At 40.9% G+C, this 24,261-nt stretch overlaps 1 protein-coding gene across 5 annotated transcripts in view; it reads left to right on the forward strand.

The window, feature by feature from the left end:
- diaph2 (diaphanous-related formin 2) overlaps nt 1-24,261 on the forward strand; it is a 759,144-nt gene that overhangs the window by 667,848 nt on the left and 67,035 nt on the right. For 4 of the 5 annotated variants that reach the window (XM_045717986.1, XM_045717985.1, XM_014199083.2 and 1 more), the window contains 2 exons: nt 3,839-3,937; nt 5,317-5,367. In XM_045717986.1, the coding sequence (XP_045573942.1) occupies nt 3,839-3,937; nt 5,317-5,367 (150 nt within the window). The remainder of the gene's footprint in view (nt 1-3,838; nt 3,938-5,316; nt 5,368-24,261) is intronic. The other variant, XM_045717987.1, reaches the window with a different exon arrangement.

A 24,261-nucleotide genomic window follows, 5' to 3' on the forward strand; every position in this document is an offset into this window, starting at 1 on the left:
ACAAGGGCCCTGGCTCTCTGCCGGATTTGTTAACTTCACACATCATAATTTGCGTCCCTCTCCCCATCAAGGTACCTGTGTGTGTGTGTGTGTGTGTGTGTGTGTGTGTGTGTGTGTGTGTGTGTGTGTGTGTGTGTGTGTGTGTGTGTGTGTGTGTGTGTGTGTGCTTGCATGAGTACTTACATGTGTGACTTATTGTCCTCTAGCCCTGGGAGAAGATGAAGGGGGAGGAGACACACAAGTTAAGTGTCACCATAGGGGAAGGAAGAGGGGAGGATTGAGGAGAGGGTAGCAGACAATGAAGTGGGCCTGTGTGTATAGCTCTGGTGTCTCTGGGGCTGTTGAGAGGACTAGTGGAGCGGGTCGAGGCGCAGGGTCCTAAAACTCCCTCCGAGACATTTGACTGCCCTGGGCCTCTGACATTGAATTATTTCTACAACATATGCAAGCGTGTAAGCGCACGTGAACGCATCCATACAAACATACAAGTACATACACGCAAACACACACTCACTTTATCAGAAAAATGTGCAGTATTATAGCTAATCTCATACTATTTTACACATTTTGCTATGAGGCTGAAATACATTTTTGCTGTTTTAGATCTCATGGAGTCGGGACACAAGACGGGACATTCTCAACTTTTTTTCCATAAATATTTGTCTTAATATTAACACAGTTTGATAGACCAAAGTATCATCTGTCACACCATGTAAACGAACAACCAAATATAATTTTTTTGAACCATAAAATCATTTTGGGGTATTGTGTGTAGATTGATGAGGGAAAAAGGCTGTAACGTAACAAAATGTGGAAAAAGTCAAGGGGTCTGAATACTTTACAAATGCACTGTATGTATGTGTATATAAACTCAGCAAAAAGAGAAACATCCCTTTTTCAGGACCCTGTCTTTCAAAGATAATTTGTAAAAATCCAAATAACTGTTTCCCATGCTTGTTCAATGAACCATAAACAATTAATGAACATGCACCTGTGGAACGGTCGTTAAGACACTAACAGCTTAGACGGTAGGCAATTAAGGTCACAGTTATGAAAACTTAGGACACTAAAGAGGCCTTTCTACTGACTCTGAAAAACACCAAAAGAAAGATGCCCAGGGTCCCTGCTCATCTGCGTGAACGTGCCTTAAATGCTTAAGGAGGCATGAGGACTGCAGATGTGGCCAGGGCAATAAATTGCAATATCCATACTCTGAGACGCCTAAGACAGCGCTACAGGGAGACAGGACGGACAGCTGATTGTCCTTGCACTGGCAGACCTCGTGTAACAACACCTGCACAGGATTGGTACATCCGAACATCACGCCTGCGGGGCAGGTACAGGATGGCAACAACAAATGCCCGAGTTACACCAGGAACGCACAATCCCTCCATCAGTGCTCAGACTGTCCGCAATAGGCTGATGGGCACAAAGCCACCGTCGCTGAACTAGACAGGACTGGCAAAAAGTGCTCTTCACTGACGAGTCGCGATTTTGTCTCACCAGGGGTGATAGTCAGATTCGGGTTTATCGTCGAGGGAATGAGCTTTACACTGAGGCCTGTACTCTGGAACGGGATCAATTTGGATGTGGAGGGTCCTTCATGGTCTGGGGCGGTGTGTCACAGCATCATCGGACTGAGCTTGTTGTCATTGCAGGCAATCTCAACGCTGTGCGTTACAGGGAAGACATCCTCCTCCCTCGTGGTATGCCACCAGCCATACTGCTCATTCTGTGCGTGATTTCCTGCAAGACAGGAATGTCAGTGTTCTGCCATGGCCAGCGAAGAGCCCGGATCTCAATCCCATTGAGCACGTCTGGGACCTGTTGGATCGGAGGGTGAGGGCTAGGGCCATCCCCCCAGAAATGTCCGCGAACATGCAGGGGCCTTGGTGGAAGAGTGGGGTAACATGTCACAGAAACAACTGCTAAATCTGGTGCAGTCCATGAGGAGGAGATGCACTGCAGTACTTAATGCAGCTGGTGGCCACACCAGATAATGACTGTTACTTTTGATTTTGCCCCCCCCCCCTTTGTTCAGGGACACATTATTCCATTTCTGTTAGTCACACGTCTGTGGAACTTGTTCAGTTTATGTCTCAGTTGTTGAATCTTATGTTCATACAAATATTTACACATATTAAGTTTGCTGAAGATAAACGCAGTTGACAGTGAGAGGACGTTTCTTTTTTTGCTGAGTTTATATACAGTAACCAGTCAAAAGTTTGGACACACCTACTCATTCAAGGGTTTTTCTTTATTTGTACTATGTTCTACATTGTAGAATAATAGTGAAGACCTTAACTATAAAATAACACATATAGAATCATGTAGGAACCTGAAAAGTGTTGAACAAATCAAATCATGTTATATATTTTAGATTCTTCAAAGTAGCCACCCTTTGCCTTGATGACAGCTTGTCATTCTCTGAACCAGCTTCACCTCGAATGCTTTTCCGACAGTCTTGAAGGATTTCCCACATATGCTGACCACTTGTTGGCTGCTTTTCCTTCACTCTGTGGTCCAAGTCATCCCAAACCATCTCAATTGGATTGAGGTCGGGTGATTGTGGAGGTCAGGACATCTGATGCAGCACTCCATCTTGGTCAAATAGCACTTACACAGCCTGGAGGTGTTTTGGGTCATTGTCCTGTTGAAAAACAAATGATATCACCACTTAGCGGAAACTAGATGGGATGGTCGCTGCAGAATGCTGTGGTAGTCATGCTGGTTAAGCGTGCCTTGAATTCTAAATAAATCACAGACAGTGTCACCAGCAAAGCACCATCACACCTCCTCCATGCTTCACGGTGGGAACCACACATGCGGAAATCATCCATTCACCTACTCTGTGTCTCACAAAGACACGGCAGTTGGAACCAAAAATGTCAGATTTGGACTCAACAGACCAAAGGACAGATTTCCACCAGTCTAATGTCCATTGCTTGTGTTTCCTTCCCCAATCAAGTCTCTTCTTCTTATTGGTGTCCTTTAATAGAGGTTTCTTTGCAGCAATTCGACCATAAAGGCCTGATCCACACAGTCTCCTCTAAACAGTTAATGTTGAGATGTGTCTGTTACTTGAACTCTGTGAAGCATTTATTTGGGCTGCAATCTGAGGTGCAATTAACTCTAATGAACTTATCCTCTGCAGCTGCGGTAACTCTGTGTCTTCCTTTCCTGTTGCATTCCTCATGAGAGACAGTTTCATCTTTGCGCTTGATGGTTTTTGCGACTGCACTTGAAGAAACTTTCAAAGTTCTTGAAATTGTCCGCATTGACTGACCTTCATGTCTTAAAGTAATGATGGACTGTCTTTTCGTTTTGCTTATTTGAGCTGTACTTGCCATAATATTGACTTGGTCTTTTACCATATAGGGCTATCATCTGTATACTACCCCTACCTTGTCACAACAGAACTGATTGGCTCAAATGCATTATTAAGAAGGAAAGAAATTACAAAAATTAACTTTTAACAAGGCACACCTGTTAATTGAAATGCATTCCAGGTGACAACCTCATGAAGCTGGTTGCGAAAATGCCAAGAGTGTGCAAAGCTGTCATCTTTGCTACTTTTAAGAATCTCAAATATAAAATATATTTAGATTTGTTTAACCCTTTTTTAGTTACTACATGATTCCATATGTGTTATTTCATAGTTTGAATGTCTTCACTATTATTCCACAATGTAGAAAATAGTAAAAATAAATAAAAACCCTTGAATGAGTGGTTGTGTCCAATCTTTTGACTGGTACTGTATGTATGTGCTTGTGTGTGTATTTTTTTCAGTGAGTGTGCTTATCCTCTAACCATATTCTCTGTCTGTCCTGTCCTACAGAGGGAGGAGAGAATGAAACAGGTGTGATGGACAGCCTAATGGAAGCCCTGCAGTCCGGAGCAGCCTTCCGCGATCGCCGAAAACGAACCCCGCGCAACGGTAAGGTCCCCACGCCTCTGTTGAAGTAACCACCTCCCTTAGTCTCAACCATAGTTCTTAATATGAAAGGAGTGTTGCCGGACCAAGTCCGTGATATGTCGAGGGCGTACACGTCTGTGTGTGTACGCTCATGTTCTTCTGTATGTGTGTGTGTGTCACTACACACACTACACACACACACACACACTGCACACACACTTGTACTATCCCCGGTGCACTTCATTACACATTCATTGTCACATTGTCATTCATAAGGCTCTGATTACAATAGAAATGGGATGTGAGCGGGGTCTATGGGCTACAGGCTCCAGCGGTGGAGGGGATTTAGCATAATCCTAATGTTAACATATTCCATCCTGCCATGATGAATGGCCTGTGCCCAGGGGGATGGTAAGGTGCCACCTGGTAGAGGTTACATTGATATGCAGGTGGAGAGACAGAGCCCTGTCTGTATAGAGGACCCACAGGTGCTGCTCTCTCTGAGGTGGACGACTACTGTGATATTCCTGATGCTAATCTGCTCATTGGGCCTCATGAGGGTTAGCATAGTTTAGTATGATCAGATGGAGTGAGTATACACAGAGGTTTAGACCCTGTCCGGCAACAGCTTCTTCTTCCCTTATCAACAACCTCTACGACAAACATACCAGCATATGCACACCATGGCAGAACGAATCGTCCTAAATTAACTGTCACTATGTCAAATGTCAGAGATATGTTGCCAGACCTGTTAATTTCCCACATTGTCTCTCCTCCCTCTTATCTTGGCCAATCACGTCTCCCTACCAGGGTCCATGTCAAGGTTTGTCCAATAAGACCTGGTTAATGAAACAGGGTGTCACAACTCACAACACACACTCCTGAATCGTTCTCCTAGCTTGGTCTGCACTCACTGGCAGACAGCTAGCCATGTAGAGGAGAACATACATGCACACACACACACGCACATGCACACACACGCACACGCACACACACGCACACACACACACACACACACACACACACACACACACACACACACACACACACACACACACACACACACACACACACACACACACACACACACACACACACACACAGTTATGTTTCATCTTCCCTCTGTCTACAATATCTCTTCTACTCTAACATGGTCCATCAAGACTGACAAACCAACACAATGTATTTTCCTTCTCAAGTGCCTTCTCTCTCTGTGTGAGTGAGCATGTTTGTACAGTGTGAGTGTGTGCTGAGGTGTTGTGCCAACAACCAGACTTTTCAGAGTGGATAATTGGTGCCAAACTCCTGAAAAGACTCATGTCTGACATCGTTCTCTTTTTCTCTTCCCCCTCTCTTTCTCCTCCCTTTCTTTTTCTTCTGTTTACTTGGTCATGTTGCAGGTGATCAAAGTCCATGCAGTCCTGTCTCTCGGTGGCCGGGTGCTAACCATGGTAACCCAACCAAAGCTGTGTCCGTAGTTTAACCCTTTCCCTGCCCCTGTACTGCACTGTACAGCACCGCCTCCACTCCTGGCTGTGTAATTCTCATCTGGCATCTTCCCCCACCAACTGAACCAGAGCTGGTGTATTCTCTGACAGACTCCTACACTGAGGGTTACGTAGTGTTATCTTGTTTCAACCAGTGGTGATAGCAACTCAAAGTTGGGAAAAAATTACTTGATGTGGTCACAGATTTATTAGATTAGGTTGCAGACAGATTGTTTATCTCAAAAACAGGAATGAATATAGGGATCTGGCCAAAGTAGTGCACTATATAGGGAATGGGGTTGAATTTTGGTCGCACCTCAGACTTGAGAGTAGTACTCTTAAGCTTCCCTCCTGCTTTAATAACTCAGTGACTCAAATCTCAGTCTGGATTCTGAGTAGTACACCAGCTCTTGTATTGTAGAGCTTGTTCCCCATTCCTGTAGGCCTATGCTGATAGAGCATGACATCACATCCTGTCTCATGGCACTTTATAGGAAAGGCTTTGTCACCAACACGAGGGCTATAATTGCTTTTCGTCATGTGTCGCCACGCACGGATTTGTTTGTTGTGTTCCTTCCCTCACTCTTCCTTTTCCAGCTAGGGCATTCTGGGAAATGTCAACCGTTGCACAAAGCGCAAACACCCCAAAACTACTCCCCTGGCCTACTTTGAAACAACTGTCTGTGGCGCAATGGTTTGATTTTATTTTTCTCCAACCACCACTCTAATCTAATGTGGAGTGCATTTTTCACTGTTGACTGTCTGTCTTTGCTTTTCGTCTCGGTCTTGTATGTGCGTGTTTAAGGATGTGTGTGAATGGAGTGACAATGAAATGTGGAACTATCACAAGTTCGTTTAGTTTTTAGGATATCTAATACACTCAGTCAAATGCAATAAAAAAATAGGTACCAGTTGTATTACGGGAAGGATTAGGATATTTAGGACTTGGGATAAAGGGATCTTTGTAACACTTTATTTTACGGTCCCTTAATAAACCATTTATAAACAGGTTGTAAAGAGTTTAATCCCCATTTATTCATCATTATTCCTTCATTTGTAAATGTCAATAAGCAATCTCTAAATAGTAATTTATGCATTTATAAACACTATTTGAAATGATTTATTAATTATTTATAAAATAATGAATAAGGTGTTTGATTATAGTATGTTCACAATTTGTAAATTATTAATAATGTAATACTAATGTACTTAGAAATCAGCTATAAAGGAGTAATTGTTAACTCATCAGATTATTTATAAGGCATTTGTTAATGGTTGATTAATGGTTTGACTCACCATTTATATACTAATTTATGAATCTATTTATATATGTCATTAATGGTTTATGTATTAATTGTTTGAGTTTTTAAATGTGAGTAAAAGCACTTACTAATACCTCAGCTGATCATTAATGTAGATCCTTATAAACCATTTACAAATTATTAATCAACTACTTTGCAGCCCCTAATTTAAAGTGTGCACTATATATACTTTATAAACGTTTATAAATTGCTTTTTTACTCCCCCAAATCTGGCTACGTTAGACAGTACCTGATGCATCACCAATGGCTAAAAATAACCTAAAGCACCATTCTCTACCAACTGAGCTATATAGGACCATATGTGTAGTGCTATGGCCGTTTAACAGGCCCCGATAAATCCAAATAACCCACAATGGGGTGTCTACATTTTAACGTTCACATAAATCCATTTATTATACACCATCACAAATAAATCCATTTTTTTCTTTAGGCAGGTCTTAAAAAACATTGATATTAGAAAAACGTACTAGTATTTTTTTCTGAAATTATTAATACAGCAGTTCACACAGGTTTATTTGGGAGAGATTCAGACCTCCAATTTCCCGGCCGCCAATCGCCGTGCTCCGAAGCGCCTCTCACTCACATGGCTCCCTCAGGTATCTCAATGAAATATTCTAAACATACTCTGGGACACTTGTGGGACGCGATAGATCCCAAATGAATACAATCACTGTATAATAAAAAAAACTTTTAAAAGCAATAAGGCTGATGCAACAGATCAGAACGTTTATGTCACGAGTGCTCCCTCTCCGGCCTATAGGTCACCAGGCTGCTCGTTAGGGCGCATACCTATCACAAGCGTTAGGTGCATAATGACACTCACCTGGACTCCATCACCTCCTTGATTACCTGCCCTATATAGATATGTCACTCCCTTTGGTTTCTTCCCCAGTCGTCATTGTTCCTGTTCTATGTCGGTGCGCTCTTCGTGTTTCTTGTTTTTGTTCTTTTATTAATTAAATGCATTCACTCCCTGAACTTGCTTCCCGACTTTCGGCGTACATCGTTACAGAATAACGACTCGTCAAAGGGAAGCATTAGGGAGTGTTTTTTTGTTTTGTTTTTGTGTTGGGGGGGATGTCGGGTCCGGGTGTTGGAGCCGGAGCTACCTGGGAGGCCTCGTGCCTCCCATGCCTCAGCGGGTTCGATGGGCTCCCATACTGACGCTGGGTGAACAGGTTCCGGTGCCTCTTCATCTCATTATACGCAGGCAATATTTGGCCGTATCTATAAAGTATTCACCCCCTTGCTATTTTTCCTATTTTGTTGCCTTACAACCTGGAATTGAAATAGATTTTTGGGGGGGTTTGTATCATTTTATTTACACAACATGCCTACCACTTTGAAGATGCAACATATATTTTTATTGTGAAACAATACTTTGTAGAGCCACCTTTTGCAGCAGTTTATTTATTTATTTCACTTTTATTTAACCAGGTAGGCCAGTTCTCATTTACAACTGCGACCTGGCCAAGATAAAGCAAAGCAGTGCGACAAAAACAACAACACCGAGTTACACATGGGATAAATAAATGTACAGTCAATAACACAATATACAAATCTATATACAGTGTGCAAATTTAGTAAGATTAGGGAGGTAGGCAATAAATAGGCCATAGTGGCAAAATAATTACAATTTAGCATTAACACTGGAGTGATAGATGTGCAGATGATGATGTGCAAGTAGAGATACTGGGGTGCAAAAGAGCAACAACAAAAAAATGACAATATGGGAGGTAGGGTGGGCTATTATGAGGTAGTTGAGTGGGCTATTTACAGATGAGCTGTGTACAGGTGCAGTGATCGGTAAGCTGCTCTGACAGCTGATGCTTATAGTTAGTGAGGGAGAAATAAGTCTCCAGCTTCAGTGACTTTTGCAATTCGTTCCAGCCATTGGCAGCAGAGAACTGGAAGGAAAGGCGGCCAAAGAGTTGTTGGCTTTGGGGATGACCAGTGAAATATACCTGCTGGAGCATGTGCTACGGTTGGGTGTTGCTATGGTGACCAGTGAGCTGAGATAAGGCACAAAGACTTAGATGACCTGGAGCCAGTGGGTTTGGCGACGAATATGAAGCGAGGGCCAGCCAGCGAGAGCATACAGGTCACAGTGGTGGGTAGTATATGGGGCTTTAGTGACAAAACGTATGGCACTGTGATAGACTACATCCAATTTGCTGAGTAGAGTGTTGGAGGCTATTTTGTAAATGACATCGCCGAAGTCAAGGATCGGTAGGATAGTCAGTTTTACGAGGGTATGTTTGGCAGCATGAGTGAAGGAGGCTTTGTTGTGAAATAGGAAGCCGATTCTAGATTTGGTTTTGGATTGGAGATGCTTAATGTGAGTCTGGAAGGAGAGTTTACAGTCTAACCAGACACCTAGGTGTTTGTCGTTGTCTACATATTCTAAGTCAGAACCGTCCAGAGTAGTGATGCTAGTCGGGCGGGCGGGTGCAGTCAGCGATCGGTTGAAGAGCATGCATTTAGTTTTACTAGCACTTAAGAGTTTGAGGCCATGGAACAAGTGTTGTATGGCATTGAAGCTTGTTTGGTGGTTTGTTAACACAGTGTCCAAAGAAGGGCCATATGTATACAGAATGGTGTCATCTGCGTAGAGGTGGATCAGAGAATCACCAGCAGCAAGAGCGGTTACAGCTGCAAGTCTCTTGGGGTATGTCTCTATAAGCTTGGCACATCTAGCCACTGGGATTTCTGCCCATTCTTCAAGGCAAAACTGCTCCAGCTCCTTTAATTTGGATGGGTTCTGCTGGTGTACAGAAATCTTTAAGGCATACCACAGATTCTCAATTAGATTGAGGTCTGGGCTTTGACTAGGCCATTCCAAGACATTTAAATGTTTCCTCTATAACCACTCGAGTGTTGCTTTAGCAGTATGCTTAGGGTCATTGTCCTGCTGGAAGGTGAACCTCCATCCCAGTCTCAAATCTCTTGAAGACTGAAACAGGTTTCCCTCAAGAATTTCCCTGTATTTAGCGCCATCCATCATTCCTTCAATTCTGACCAGTTTCCCAGTCCTTGCCGATGAAAAACATCCTGACAGCATGACGCTGCCACCACAATGCTTCACTGTGGGGATAGTGTGTTGAGAGGTGTTGGGTTTGCGCCAAGACATAGCGTTTTCCTTGATGGACAAAAAGCTGAATTTTTGTCTCATCTAACCAGAGTACCTTCCATATGTTTGGGGAGTGTCCCACATGCCTTTTGGCGAATATCAAACGTGTTTGCTTATTTTTTTCTTAAACAATGTATTTTTTCTGCGCCAGACATAGGGTTTTCCTTGATGGCCAGAAAGTTACATTTTTGGCCATCAAAAATGGTGGTGAATACATATGCATGCACCACTTTTCCATTTTTATTTTTTCATTTCACTTGTTTATGTCCATTACATGAAATCTAAATAAAAATACATTTTAGTTCCAGGTTCTAAGGCAACAAAATAGGAAAAATGCTAAGGGGGTGAATACATTTGCAAGCCACTGTATCTCAATCGCTCCCAAGCAAGCGCTACCTGCCGCCCCATCTCTACTTATGGAATCCAAATTGTTTCCCATTTGAAATATTTGGGAGTAGATATGTTTCCTCCTTTAGGTAAACCATTGGCAGAAACTTTAAAGTAACGCTCAAATCAATTCAATCCGACCTCTGTCGATGGAATAATATCCCAGTTACTTTAACCGGCAGAATATCTATTGTCAAAATGAATATATTGGCACGGCTGAATTTCTGTAGTTCAATGCATACTCTCACCGATATCATGGACAGTAATGGTTTGTGAAAATTCCAAGATTGGAAAGATATATACACGTTACCAGGCTACTCCTTTTTTCTATATAATTTAGGTCAGCTATGCTGGCCTTTGGAGTCCCTTGGGAAACCCAGCTACCGAAACATCCAATGATGGGATTTAAAAATGTATGATCTGGGCTCCCGAACAGACTGATCTCCATATATATATAAACAACTTTTGGAAAGCTCATATTCTGTGCTAGCCATTAAAAAAGTATGGTCCACACATCTAATTGAATCTGAACCACACTTTAACTGGACCAGAATATGGAAAAATTGGCATCCTGTAATCCGAACAACCAATTGATACATTTTAAGTTTGTTCACAGACTGTATTTAACACCAAGGAAACATTTGACAATTCAATTGGCCACAATTCCCAACTGTTCACTGAGTCCGCTAAATCAGGTAGGCACATTCCTTCATATGATGTGGGAGAGCCCTGTAGTTATGTGGTTCTGGGACAGAGTTGCAAAATTCATTTCAAAGTGCATGAATTTAAATATTAAATGATTTCCATCTACTATGTTAATTAACGATAATTGCCCTTTGAATTTCTCAATCAGTGACGATTGTTGTGAAAATGTACCATGAAAACGTACCTCAATTCAGGGTTGGAAGGGGTCGCTGTACATGCAATTATTCCATTATCCAAGCTGCAAAATAGAGAAGATTGGAATACTGCTAGTTTTCAATTAAACTGCCTTTTTCGTCTGCAAGCTAGACTAGCTATTGGCCCATTGACAGAGCTGGTGTAACTGAGTCAGGTTTGTAGGCCTCCTTGCTCGCACACGCTTTTTCAGTTCTGCCCACAAATTTCTATAGGATTGAGGTCAGGGCTTTGTGATGGTCACTCCAATACCTTGACTTTGTTGTCCTTAAGCCATTTTGCCACAACTTTGGAAGTATGCTTGGGGTCATTGTCCATTTGGAAGACCCATTTGCGTCCAAGCTTTAACTTCCTGACTGATGTCTTGAGATGTTGCTTCAATATATCCACCTAATTTTCCTGCCTCATGATGCCATCTATTTTTTGAAGTGCACCAGTCCCTCCTGCAACAACATAATGCTGCCAGCCACGTGCTTCACGGTTTGGATGGTGTTCTTCGGCTTGCAAGCCTCCCCCTTTTTCCTCATTATGGCCAAACAGTTCTATTTTTGTTTCATCAGACCAGAAGACTTTTCTCCAAAAAGTATGATCTTTGTCCCCATGTGCAGTTGCAAACCGTAGTCTGGCTTTTTTATGGTGGTTTTGGATCAGTGGCTTCTTCCTTGCTGAGCGGCCTTTCAGGTTATGTCGATATAGGACTCATTTTACTGTGGATATAGATACTTTTGTCCCTGTTTCCTCCAGAATCGTCACAAGGTCCTTTGCTGTTGTTCTGGGATTGATTTGCACTTTTCACACCAAAGTACGTTCATCTCTAGGAGACAGAACGCGTCTCCTTCCTGAGTGGTATGATGGCTGCGTGGTCCCATGGTGTTTATACTTGCGTACTATTGTTTGTACACATGAACGTGGTACCTTCAGGCATTTGGAAATTGCTCCCAAGGATGAACCAGACTTGTGGAGGTCTACAATTTTTTTTCTGGGATCTTTGCTGATTTCTTTTGATTTTCCCATGATGTCAAGCAAAGAAGCACTGAGTTTGAAGGTAGGCCTTGAAATACATCCACAGGTACACCTCCAATTGACTCAAATGATGTCAATTAGCCTGTCAGAAGCTTCTAAAGCCATGACATCCTTTTCTGGAATTTTCCAAGCTGTTTAGAGGCACAGTCAACTTAATGTATGTAAACTTCTGACCCACTGGAATTGTGATGCTGTGAATTAATCTGTCTGTAAACAATTGTTGGAAAAATGATTGTGTCATGCACAAAGTAGATGTCCTACCCGACTTGCCAAAACTATAGTTAATTAACCTCTCTGGCGCAGGCGTGCCGCTAGCGACCCACCTCGACAACATCCGGTGAAATTGCAGAGCGCGAAATTCAAAATACAGAAATAGACATAATAAACATTCATAAAAATACAAGTGTTATACATCGGCTTAAAGATTAACTTCTTGTTAATCCAGCCGCTTTGTCAGATTTCAAAAAGGCTTTACGGCAAAAGCATACCATGCGATTATCTGAGGACAGCACCTCGCTTACAAAAGCATACATACATTTTCCAACCAAGTATAGGAGTCACGAAAGTCAGAAATAGCAATAAAATGAATCACTTACCCTTTGAAGATCTTAATCTGGTTGCAGTCACAAGAGTCCCAGCTACACAATAAATGTTTGTTTTGTTCGATAAAGTCCCTCTTTATATCCCAAAAACTCTGTTTTGTTGGCGCGTTTTGTTCAGTAATCCACTGGCTCAAAGGCGGTCAAAACATGCAGACGAATACATCCTAATAGTACCGGTAAAGTTCGTTGAAACATGTCAAACGATGTTTATAATTCATCTTCAGGTTGTCAATGGTTGTCAATGGTCCCGTGTGGCTCAGTTGGTAGAGCATGGTGTTTGCAACACCAGGGTTGTGTGTTCGATTCCCACGGGGGACCAATACGGGAAAAAATGTATGAAATGTATGCATTCACTACTGTCAGTCGCTCTGGATAAGAGCGTCTGCTAAATGACTAAAATGTAAATGTAAAATGTCAATTGTCTAATTAATTGATAATATTTCAACTGGACAATAGCGTATTGAATAGAAAAGAAAAAGAACGAAGGGCGCGCACACAGTCACGCGCACAAAACCAGCACTGCATGCTTCCTTAGTCCCCTGACAGAAAGGTGTCATTCTTCTTCATTTTTCAGAAAACAAGCCTGAAACAATGTCTAGAGACTGTTGACATCTAGTGGAAGCCATAGGAACTGCAATCTGGGTCCTAACCCATTAGATACTCAATAGGCATTCAATTGAAAACCACCCACATAAAAAAAAATCACACTTCCTGGATGGATTTTTCTCAGGTTTTCGCTTGCCATATCAGTTCTCTTATAGTTACAGACATTATTTGAACAGTTTTGGAAACGTTAGAGTGTTTTCTATCCAAATCCACCAATTATATGCATATCCTAGCTTCTGGGCCTGAGTAACAGGCAGTTTACTTTGGGCACGTCATTCATCCGAATTTCCGAATACTGCCCCCTGTCACTAAAAAGTTAACAAGAAATTTGTGGAGTGGTTGAAAAATGAGTTTTAATGAGTCCAACCTAATTGTATGTAAACTTCCGACTTCAACTGTACCGTTCATGTATTATAGATCACTTACACTAGTGGATTAAGAATAGCTTAATAAAGCAGTGAGAACAACACAACCAAAATATTACATTAACATCTTGCAGTGGCAAGAAAAAGTATGTGAACCCTTTGGAATTACCTGGATTTCTGAATAAATTTGACATAACATTTGATCTGGTCTTCATCTAAGTCACAACAATAGACAAACTCAGTGTGCTTAAACTAATAACACACAAATTATTGTATTGTTCTTGTCTATATTGAATACATCATTTAAACATTGACAGTGTAGGTTGGAAAAAGTATGTGAACCCCTAGGCTAATGACTTCTCCAAAAGCTAATTGGATTCAGGAGTCAACTAACCTGGTGTTAAATCAATAAAATGAGATTAGAGATTTTGGTTAGAGCTTTTATGGGTTAGAACCCATAAAACACACTCACAAAATGTGAGTTTGCTATTCACAAGAAGCATTGCCTGATGTGAACCATGCCTCGAACAAAAGAGATCTCAGAAGACCTAAGATTAAGTATTGTTGCCTTGCATAAAGATGGAAAGGGTTACAAAAGTATCTTTATAAGTCAGTCCACGGTATTACAAATTGTCTATAAATGGAGAAATTTCAGCACTGTTGCTACTCTCCTTAGGAGTGGCCGTCCTGCAAAGAGGACTACAAGAGCACAGCGCAGAATGCTCAGTGATGTTAAGAAGAATTCTAGAGTGTCAGCTAAAGACTTACAGAAATCTCTGGAACATGCTAACATCTCTGTTGACAAGTCTACAATACGTAAAACACTAAACAAGAATGGTGTTCATGGGAGGACACAATGGAAGAAGCCACTGCTGTCCAAAAAAAACATTGCTGCACGTCTGAAGTTTGCAAAAGAGCACCTGGATATTCTGCAGCGCTACTGGCTTGAACAGAAGAAAATGTGCCTTCTGGAGTGGCCCAGTCAGTCCTGACCTCAACCCAATTGAGATGCTGTGGCATGACCTCAAGAGAGCGGTTCACACCAGACATCCCAAGAATATTGTGGAACTGAAACAGTTTTGTAAAGAGGAAGGGTCCAAAATTCCTCCTGGCCGTTGTGCAGGACTGATCCGCAACTACAGAAAACATTTGGTTGAGGTTATTGCTGCTATAGGAGGGTCAACCTCTTATTAAATACAAGGGTTCACATACTTTTTCCAACCTGCACTGTGAATGTTTACACGGTGTGTTCAATAAAAACATGACAAATTATAATTGTTTGTGTGTGTCTATTGTTGTGACTTAGATGAAGATCAGATTAAATTTTATGACCAATTTATGCAGAAATCCAGGTAATTCTAAAGGGTTCACATACTCTTTATTCCCACTGTATAGAGCTCCTCCCGCCAGCATCCACTGATATATAGTATATACTGTATGTATGGCCTTCTATCCTATAGAGTTCTGATAAGACATTCACAACCCAGTTGTTAGTTTCTCTGTATGTAGCTTCTTCACTTCTCCCTGCATGGCACTGCTCCTCACACTCCTGTCCTGACAAACCACATTAGATACATACAATCTGCTGCACCCCGCATTCGCAATGTGTTATTGTATTCTGCTAAGTATGTATCTGTGTGCATGTCTTTATATTGTCGAGATAGAGGCCTGAATAGGTGGTGTAATAAACAGCTGTGTGGCTTAACCCCATTAGGTTACGACAGGTATGGTGTAACTAGGGCTGTGGCAGTCATGAAATTTTGTCCGCAGGTGATTGTCAAGCAAATAACTGCCGATCTTACGGTAATTGACCTTTAATTAACATAAACACATTTAGCATCTCCTGGCTTCCACACATAACCTACAAGCCACTGATGCAAACCTTTGGAATATCTACATTTTAAAAAGTAAAAAAATCCGTAGCCTAAACCATCACAACAACTCCATTATGTATTTTAGACAGGTCTAAAGAAACATGATATGAAAAAAATGTAGTCTATTTCAGAAAAACAGAATAGCATACTCCTTGTCCTTATGTCAGGCCCTGATCTTGCTATGCCATATGGCTGTGGGCTACACTAGTTCATTTAGCAGACAAGATTTGCTTAGAATTCCATGGCATTATTTTAAATCATTTTAAAGTATGAAGAATACAATTGAACATAGTTTAATAAAAAATCTCCAAACGATTTCTGAGGGAGTGCGCACATGTGGCTATTCTGTGTTGTCGGTTTAAAAAGAAACAGATCTTCCTAAATTCTTTAATTTAGAGTTATTTATGCAACTTTAGTTGTGATCAAAACATATAGCCCAACGTTTGTATTATTAATACATTCTAAGGCTGCATGATGCGACTATTATGATGATTTGAAAAAGTCACATGAAAGGCATGAGCTCTGCTTTATTATTTGCGCAGGCTGTACACACTTCATCAGTCTCTCATTCACAATTTGACAAGCCGTTAATTATGCCTCGAATTTCCCGGCGACATCCCCTTTGTGTGGCCGTAATGCCCACTAAAACAATCCATGCCTTTTGCGGCAAGTGGCCATTGTGCCCTTGGGCTGAATATAATAATTATAATTCCCTTCTCCCGGCTGCGTGCTCCGAAGCACCTCTGACTCACATGGCTCATTTCTTAATAGCCTGTTATGTAATCGGGTCTTTCTCACAGGATACAAGTGAAGAAACAAATCGGGAACGCAACTGCACGTGTCCTTATCCAATTCCGAGGCACACATTGAAGATATTGGAAGAACTGTCCACATTTACTTTTCATCAGCTAACAAGATGAGTAGTCCTGACGAACAGCAAAGCACTAGCCTATCAACTTTTGACAATATACTATCCACCATAGTTCAAAAGTTGACCAATTATTTTCTGTGCGAGAAATTTATATTCCAAACATAATCTGGGACAGTTGTGGGATATGATAGATCCCAAATTAATACAACCACTAGCATCAAAAAATATTTTTTTAAGCAATGAGCCTGACGCAACAGATCAGAACATTTAGCTTAAAATGTTGATAAACTATTAGGCTATTTCTTCACATTATAAGCACAGCAATGTGCAGATGGTAGAAGGCTTTAAGAGCGAATGTACCAAAATTCAATCATTTAGCGGGAAAACACCTTTCTCAAAAATGACTGCAAATGCGATTATGCATGTAATGCTTTTATTATAAAGGTGCATTTTTATGGTGAAAATTAACTTCCCCAAATGTGAAACTCACGCGCTGCGTATGTATGCCAGTTAGGCTCTACAGTCGTTGTAAAGTGGATTAATGTGCTTCGTTTTAAGAAGTTATTTAGCCATTTTAGTTGTGATACAAACCATATTGGGCTATGGGCTAGGCTGCATGAGGTGTGCGACTATGATTTGAAGAAGTCGCAAAGAAACGTCATGCGCCGTTTCTTGCCTTACTGCACACAAGCTGGGCAATATTCACAAGTGATAATATATCGCTAATATTGTCACCTATCAGGCTATTATTTATTTATTTGTTTTCTTCTTTATTTTTGCCCCTTTTTCTCCCCAATTTCGTGGTATCCAATTGGTAGTTAGAGTCTTGTCTCATCGCTGCAACTCTCGTACGGACTCGAGAGGTGAAGGTCGAGAGCCGTGCTTCCTCCAAAACACGACCCAACCAGGCCACACTGCTTTTTGACACAATGCCTACTTAACCCGGAAGCCAGCCTCACCAATGTGTCGGAGGAAGGAAGCACCGTACACCTGGTGGCCGTGTTAGCATGCACTGCGCCCGGCCCACCACAGGAGTCGCTAGTGCGCATTGGGACAAGGACATCCCTCCCCTAACCCGGACGACGCTGGGCCAATTGTGCGCTGCCCCATGTGTCTCCCGGTCGTGGCCGACTGCGACAGAGCCTGGACTCGAACCCAGAATCTCTAGTGGCACAGCTAGCACTGCGATGCAGTGCCTTAGACTACTGCAGCACTCGTGAGGCTCCAATCAGACTATTCTTGATTTAATCTTGTCTTTACATATACTAAATAATATATGTGTGAAATTAGTTTTGATTTAGAATAGACCATTATCCTGCACCTGTCTCGAAACAGAGGTAGCAGGAAAAAGGGCATATCATTTATGCACTTAAATAGCGAATGGAGGATGCTTTTCCTGTGGTTCATTTTCATGTCAGACAGGTAGGCTATTTAATCCTGATGAAAAATAAAGCAATGTGCGTAATATTAGGCAAGTTGAGAAATAAATATAGTAGGCCTAGCCTATAGAAATCTGATGGGATCCTCCTCTTTTTAATAGAGGCCATCATTGTTTTTTCATGCAATTGTATAGAAATGTTGAGCAGCATGAGCTCATGGGCTCCCATGAAGTGTTTGATTTGATTTTCAATTACATTTGCATGGACAATAGAGTGCTTAGTACCAGGCAGTTAGCAAGTTTGGTAGGCTACTAATGACCATCAGCAGCATCAGAGCTTGGAGAAGCCTAATTACCGTGACTAAACAGTCACGTAGAATTTGACTGCCGTCATGACTCGTGACCGCAGGTGTGGCGGTAATACGGTCACCATAACAGCACTAGGTCTAACCCCATTAGGTTACGACAGGTATGGTGGGTCAGAGAATCATTTTGACATATGAAGGCTCCCAAGGATTGTGTGGGAAATGGGTTCTGGAATGAACGCACCATTCTGTAAAGGAAAATTGAATTACATTTCTATCATATTGCGAGCGGTTAGAGCGCTGATCTTTAGGCGCACTTGGAGGAGTCCAAAATGGCACCCTATTCCCTATATAGTGCACTACTTTTGACCAGAGCCCTACAGGCCATAATCAAAAGGAGTGCACTACATGTGAATAGGGTGCCCTTTGGGATGCAATCAGAACTTCACCGGCTGGGAAAATAAAGAATCAAGCTCTCCCACCACCAATGGGTGATTTTACGATTAAAGGTGCCTTCTTCCGAATCACTGATAAGCTGTCTTTTGGAGGAGGCTGTTGCTATTTTGGCTAGAAGGGAGGGGGAAAATTGCCAATATTTGAGTGTCAGCTTTTGGAGAGTGATGGTGTTATTTCTAGGTCAGGACAATGGCGGTTTCTCTGTGCTTCTCCCTTCCTCGTTTTATTTTCATTTTCATCACATTCCAACGTACAACTAACTCAGAACTGACAAGAACTCAGCACAGAAATCCCTCCCTCTGAGACAACAGCACTTGAGTTCATTTCATGATGTCCACAGAATCTACGCCTCCTGCTTAGTCATGTATGCTGTAATCTCACAGTTTCAAAGTGTGATTATCATCCCAAGAATGAGCGTCACATACAAGAGTTTCACTCAGTATCTGAGAAGCTTCTTGGTTTACATTGGAGGAGTCCGTTCGAAAGCAGTTTGTCTTTCTTCACCATTGTTCAGATGGAACTGTACTCCCTCACACTTCCTTAAGAGTCTATATGAACATTACGAAGAGGCTGGTGCATAACGAGGAGGCACCAATCCCAATTAAAGACAATTTCCATAACATTTCCAACATCTCTGCTTCTCCAATTGTGTGGAAGGTAACAAGCCCTTGTGAGGTCATCATAACCTACTTGATGCAATTACAGAAGCCAGTCCTAATTGACAGAGACAGTGATTGGATTGACAGAGTTTAGAACCAGATATTCTGGTGTGTGGGTGCACGTGTGTTCATTCTTCTCAACCAGACATGCTATACAGTAGGTATGATGTGTGGGTCAATTCAGGCTACATGATTTCCAGCAAATAGTCTTTTTTCCTTCTTTTCAATTTTTTAAAATGTTTATTTCACCTTTATTTAACCAGGTAGGCTAGTTGAGAACAAGTTCTCATTTGCAACTGCGACCTGGCCAAGATAAAGCATAGCAATTCGACACATACAACAACACAGAGTTACACATGGAATAAACAAAACATACAGTCAATAATACAGTAGAACAAAAGAAAACAAAACGTCTATATACAGAGTGAAAATTAGGTAAGTTAAGGCAATAAATAGGTCATGGTGGCGAAGTAATTACAATATAGCATTTAAACACTGGAATGGTAGATGTGCAGAAGATGAATGTGCAAGTAGAGATACTGGGGTGCAAAGGAGCAAGATAAATAAATAAATACAGTATGGGGATGAGGTAGGTAGATAGATGGGTTGTTTAATTAGAAAGTCTCAATTCAATTCAGAAAACATTATTTATTCTCAAGGGGCTTAACGTCACTAGTGTTAAAGTGGTAGTGCAGGCCAAAACAAAACTATGACTACAATAGTCATTTACAACATGAACAATGTCTACACTGTATTTCTGATCAATTTGATGTTACTTTAATGGACAAAAAATGTGCTTTTCTTTCAAAAACAAGGACATTTCGAAGTGACCCCAAACTTTTGAACGGTAGTATAGATAGGCTACATAACCAACATCAATCAACGGTATATAGATAGGCTACGTAACCAACAACAATCAACGGTATATAGATAGGCTACATAACACTGCCTTCAGAAAGTATTCACACACCTTGACCTTTTCCACATTTTGTTGTTACAGCCTGAATTTAAAATTGATTAAATTGAGATTTTTTTAAATTGAAATGTTTACAAAGAATCAAAAATGAAAATCGGAAATGTCTTGAATCAATAAGTATTCAACCCCTTTCTTATGACATTCTTGCTTAAAACCTCTTGGGGATAGAATCCCACTGACGGGATTGCTAGCATGGCACGAAATTCAAAACAGCAAAAATCTAATAATTTCAATTTCTCAAACAATCAACTATTTTACACCATTTGAAAGATAAACATCTCCTTAATCGAACCACATTGTCCGATTTCAAAGAGGCTTTACGGCGAAAGCATAAAGTTAGATTATGTTAGGAGAGTACATAGCCAAAAAAGTACACACAGCCATTTTCAATTCAAGGACAGGCGTCACCAAAAGCAGAAAAACAGCTAAAATTATGCACTAACCTTTGACAATCTTCATCAGATGACACTCCTAGGACATTATGTTAGACAATACATGCATTTTTTGTTCAATCAAGTTCATATTTATATCCAAAAACAGCATTTTACATCGGCGCGTGACGTTCAGAAAATGTATCTCCCCCAAAACTGCCGGTGAATTTACAAAAATACTCATTATAAAATGTGGATAAAATATTAAACTGTTATTCAAAGAATTATAGATTAACATCTCCTGAATGCAACCGCATTGACAGATTTCAAAATAACTTTACTGGGAAAGCACACTTTGCAATAATCTGAGTACTGTGCTCAGAAAAATACTCTACGCAATACAGATAGCCGCCATTTTGAAGTCATCTAAAATCATAAATAACATTAGAAATATTCACTTACCTTTAATAATCTTCATCAGCAGGCACTTCCAGGAATCCCAGGTCCACAGCAAATGTTGTTTTGTTCGATAAAGTTCATAATTTATGTCCAAATAACTCCATGTTGTTCCATGTTGTTAGCGCGGTCAGTAGGCTACTCAAAATGTAGGGAAATGTCACGACGAAAAGCCAAAAAAATATATATATTTACGTTCGTTCAAACATGTCAAACGTTGTATAGCATCAATCTTTAGGGCCATTTTAACGTGAAACGTCAGTAATATTTCAACCGGACCTTTCCTGTTTCTTGAAAAACGTTTTGGAACACAAGGTCTCATCTCACATGAACGCGCGACAATGAAGTGATGTCATCCCAGGGACATCAACTTCCCTTCCTTCTCATTCGGACTCTGTTCATCATAGACGCTTCAAACAACTTTCTAAAGACTGTTGACATCTAGTGGAAGCCTTAGGAAGTGCAAAATGAATCCTTTGTCACTGTGTGTTCCATTGGCAATGACTTGAAAATAGTACAGCCACAAGATTTTAATTTCCTGCTTGTATTTTTCTCAGATTTCTGCCTGCCGTATGAGTTCTGTTATACTTACAGACACCATTCAAACAGTTTTAGAAACTTCAGAGTGTTTTCTATCCATATCGACTAATACTATGCATATTCTCGTTTCTGGGCCAGAGTAGTAACCTTTTCAAATTGGGTACGTTTTTCATCCGACCGTGAAAATACTGCCCCCTAGCCCCAACATGTTTTAACAAGTCACATAATAAGTTGCTTGGACTTATTCTGTGTGCAATATTAGTGTTTACCACTACCTCATCTCTGTACTCCATATATAGAATTATCTGTAAGGTCACTCAGTCGAGCAGTGAATTTCAAACACAGATTCAACCACAAAGACCAGGGATGTTTTCCAATGCCTCGCAAAGAAAGGCACCGTTTGGTAGATGGGTAAAAAAAAAGCAGACAATGAGTATACCTTTGAGCATGGTGAAGTTATTAATTACACTTTGGATGGTGTATCAATACACCCAGTCACAACAAAGATACATCCGTCCTTCCTAACTCAGAGAGGAAGGAAATCGCTCAGGGATTTCCCCATGAGGTCAATGGTGACTTTAAAACAGTTACAGAGTTTAATGGCTGTGATAGGTGTGGTGGCTAATTTCTCCATTACCAAATGAGGAGAGTTACAAACTTCACACACCAGTCAGAGTATTACTTAAACTACATCTTTAATAATAAGAGCTTTGCAAAAGCCCTTGACTTTCAATGATGCTCTATCTCTAATGAACCATTGAAAAGTGACTACACAAAAGTACAAAGATCTTTTATAGCGAAGATACACCCCTCTCAACGTACATGACGAACCACAGATACATAGAATGGGTCACAAGGTTAAGTTTTGTATGAAAGATATCTATAGAACATAGCAGACAGCAACTGCTGTGTCAACAAGTTTCACTGTATAGACCAGTGTCTGGTCCTCCTACTCCAAACTGGAACCATCTCTACGGTATGGTATAGAACAGAACCATTAGCTCATGTTCTCTGGAATGCTCTTTTAGGCTTTATTACCCAAAGACATCGTAAATCTCCTCTGTCAGTGCTATCTCATAGAGGCCCATCCTCAGTAAGACACACACACAATAGTTAACAGAATACTATATTCTGTCGAATATTACAACCATTATAATACAATACAAGCATTATAACATAATCTTTCAATTTTCCACGATATTGGAGAAAACTGAGGATGGATCAACAACATTGTAGTTACTTCACAGTACTAACCTAATTGACAGAGTGAAAAGAAGGACGCCTGTACAGAATAAAAATGTTAATCCTGTTTGCATCAAGGCACTAAAGTAATTCTGAAGAAAAAAAAAAAAATGCCAAAGCAATTAATTTTTTGTCCTGAATAAAAAGTGTTATTTTTGGGGAAAATTCTGTAAAACACATTGCTGAGTACCACTCTCCATATTTTTAAGCATAGTGGTGGCTGCATCATGTTATGGGTATGCTTGTAATCATTAAGGAATGGGGAGTTTTTCAGCATAAAAAAAAATAAATTGAATGGGGCTAAGCACAGGCAATATCCTAGAGCAAAACCTGGTTCAGTCTGCTTTCCACTAGACACTGGGAGATGAATTCCCCTTTCAGCAAGACAATAACCTAAAACACAAGGCCAAATATACGCTGGAGTTGCTTCCAAAGAAGACAGGGAATGTTCCTGAGTGGCTGAGTTACAGTTTTGACTTACATCTACTGTACTTGAAAAAGTATGGAAAGACCTGAAAAGGGTTGTCTAGCAATGATCAACAACCAATTTGACAGAGTTTGAAGAATTTTAAAAAGAATAATAGGCAAATGTTGCACAATCCAGATGTGAAAAGTTCTTACAGACTTACCCAGAAAGACTCACAGCTGTAATCACTGCCAAAGGTGCTTCTACAAAGTATTGACTCAGGGGTGGGAATGCTTATGTAAGGGAGATATTTCTGTATTTAATGTTCAATAAATGTGCAAAAATGTCTAAAACGTGTTTTCTCTTTGTTATTATGAGGTATTATGTGTAGATGTGTGAGAAAAAAAATCAAATTTAATCCATTTTGAATTCAGGCTGTAACACAACAAAATGTGGAATGAGTCAAGGCGTATGAATACTTTCTGAAGGCACTGTTGATAGGCTTAGCAACTTCCTAAATGGACCGAATTAAAATGGAATTGACCCAAAACCTTTTGTTGCATACAACAACACATCGATGTTCAGCACTGAGGTTCACACCAACATGGGAAAATAACAGCATGGGGAGTTTTCCCATGAAAGCCCCCTTTTTCCCCCCGCTCCGGTGTGGTGATACCTGGGGTATAACCCAAGAGATTGGTGGGTAAGCAAGAGGCATGGAGCCGGCTCCTACATCCTCACACCATCGATTTTCGGTCTGCATCTCCCAAGAGGCATATCAATCAAATTTCAAAGGATGGGAGCCAATCAGTATTATTTACTGCCCGTTTTCAAAGTCATTACGATCTTCCTTCAGTGTGTGTGTGTCCATGCGTGCTTGTGTTTTGCGTGTGTGCGCATGTATGAGTGTGTGTGCGTGTGTGACTCGTCCATTAAAAGTGTATGCGTGAACATGCAGTATATGTGTGTGTTTTTCAAATAGCCTCATAAGG

This window comes from Salmo salar, chromosome ssa05, assembly GCF_905237065.1.
Source record: "Salmo salar chromosome ssa05, Ssal_v3.1, whole genome shotgun sequence".
NCBI lineage: Eukaryota > Metazoa > Chordata > Actinopteri > Salmoniformes > Salmonidae > Salmo > Salmo salar.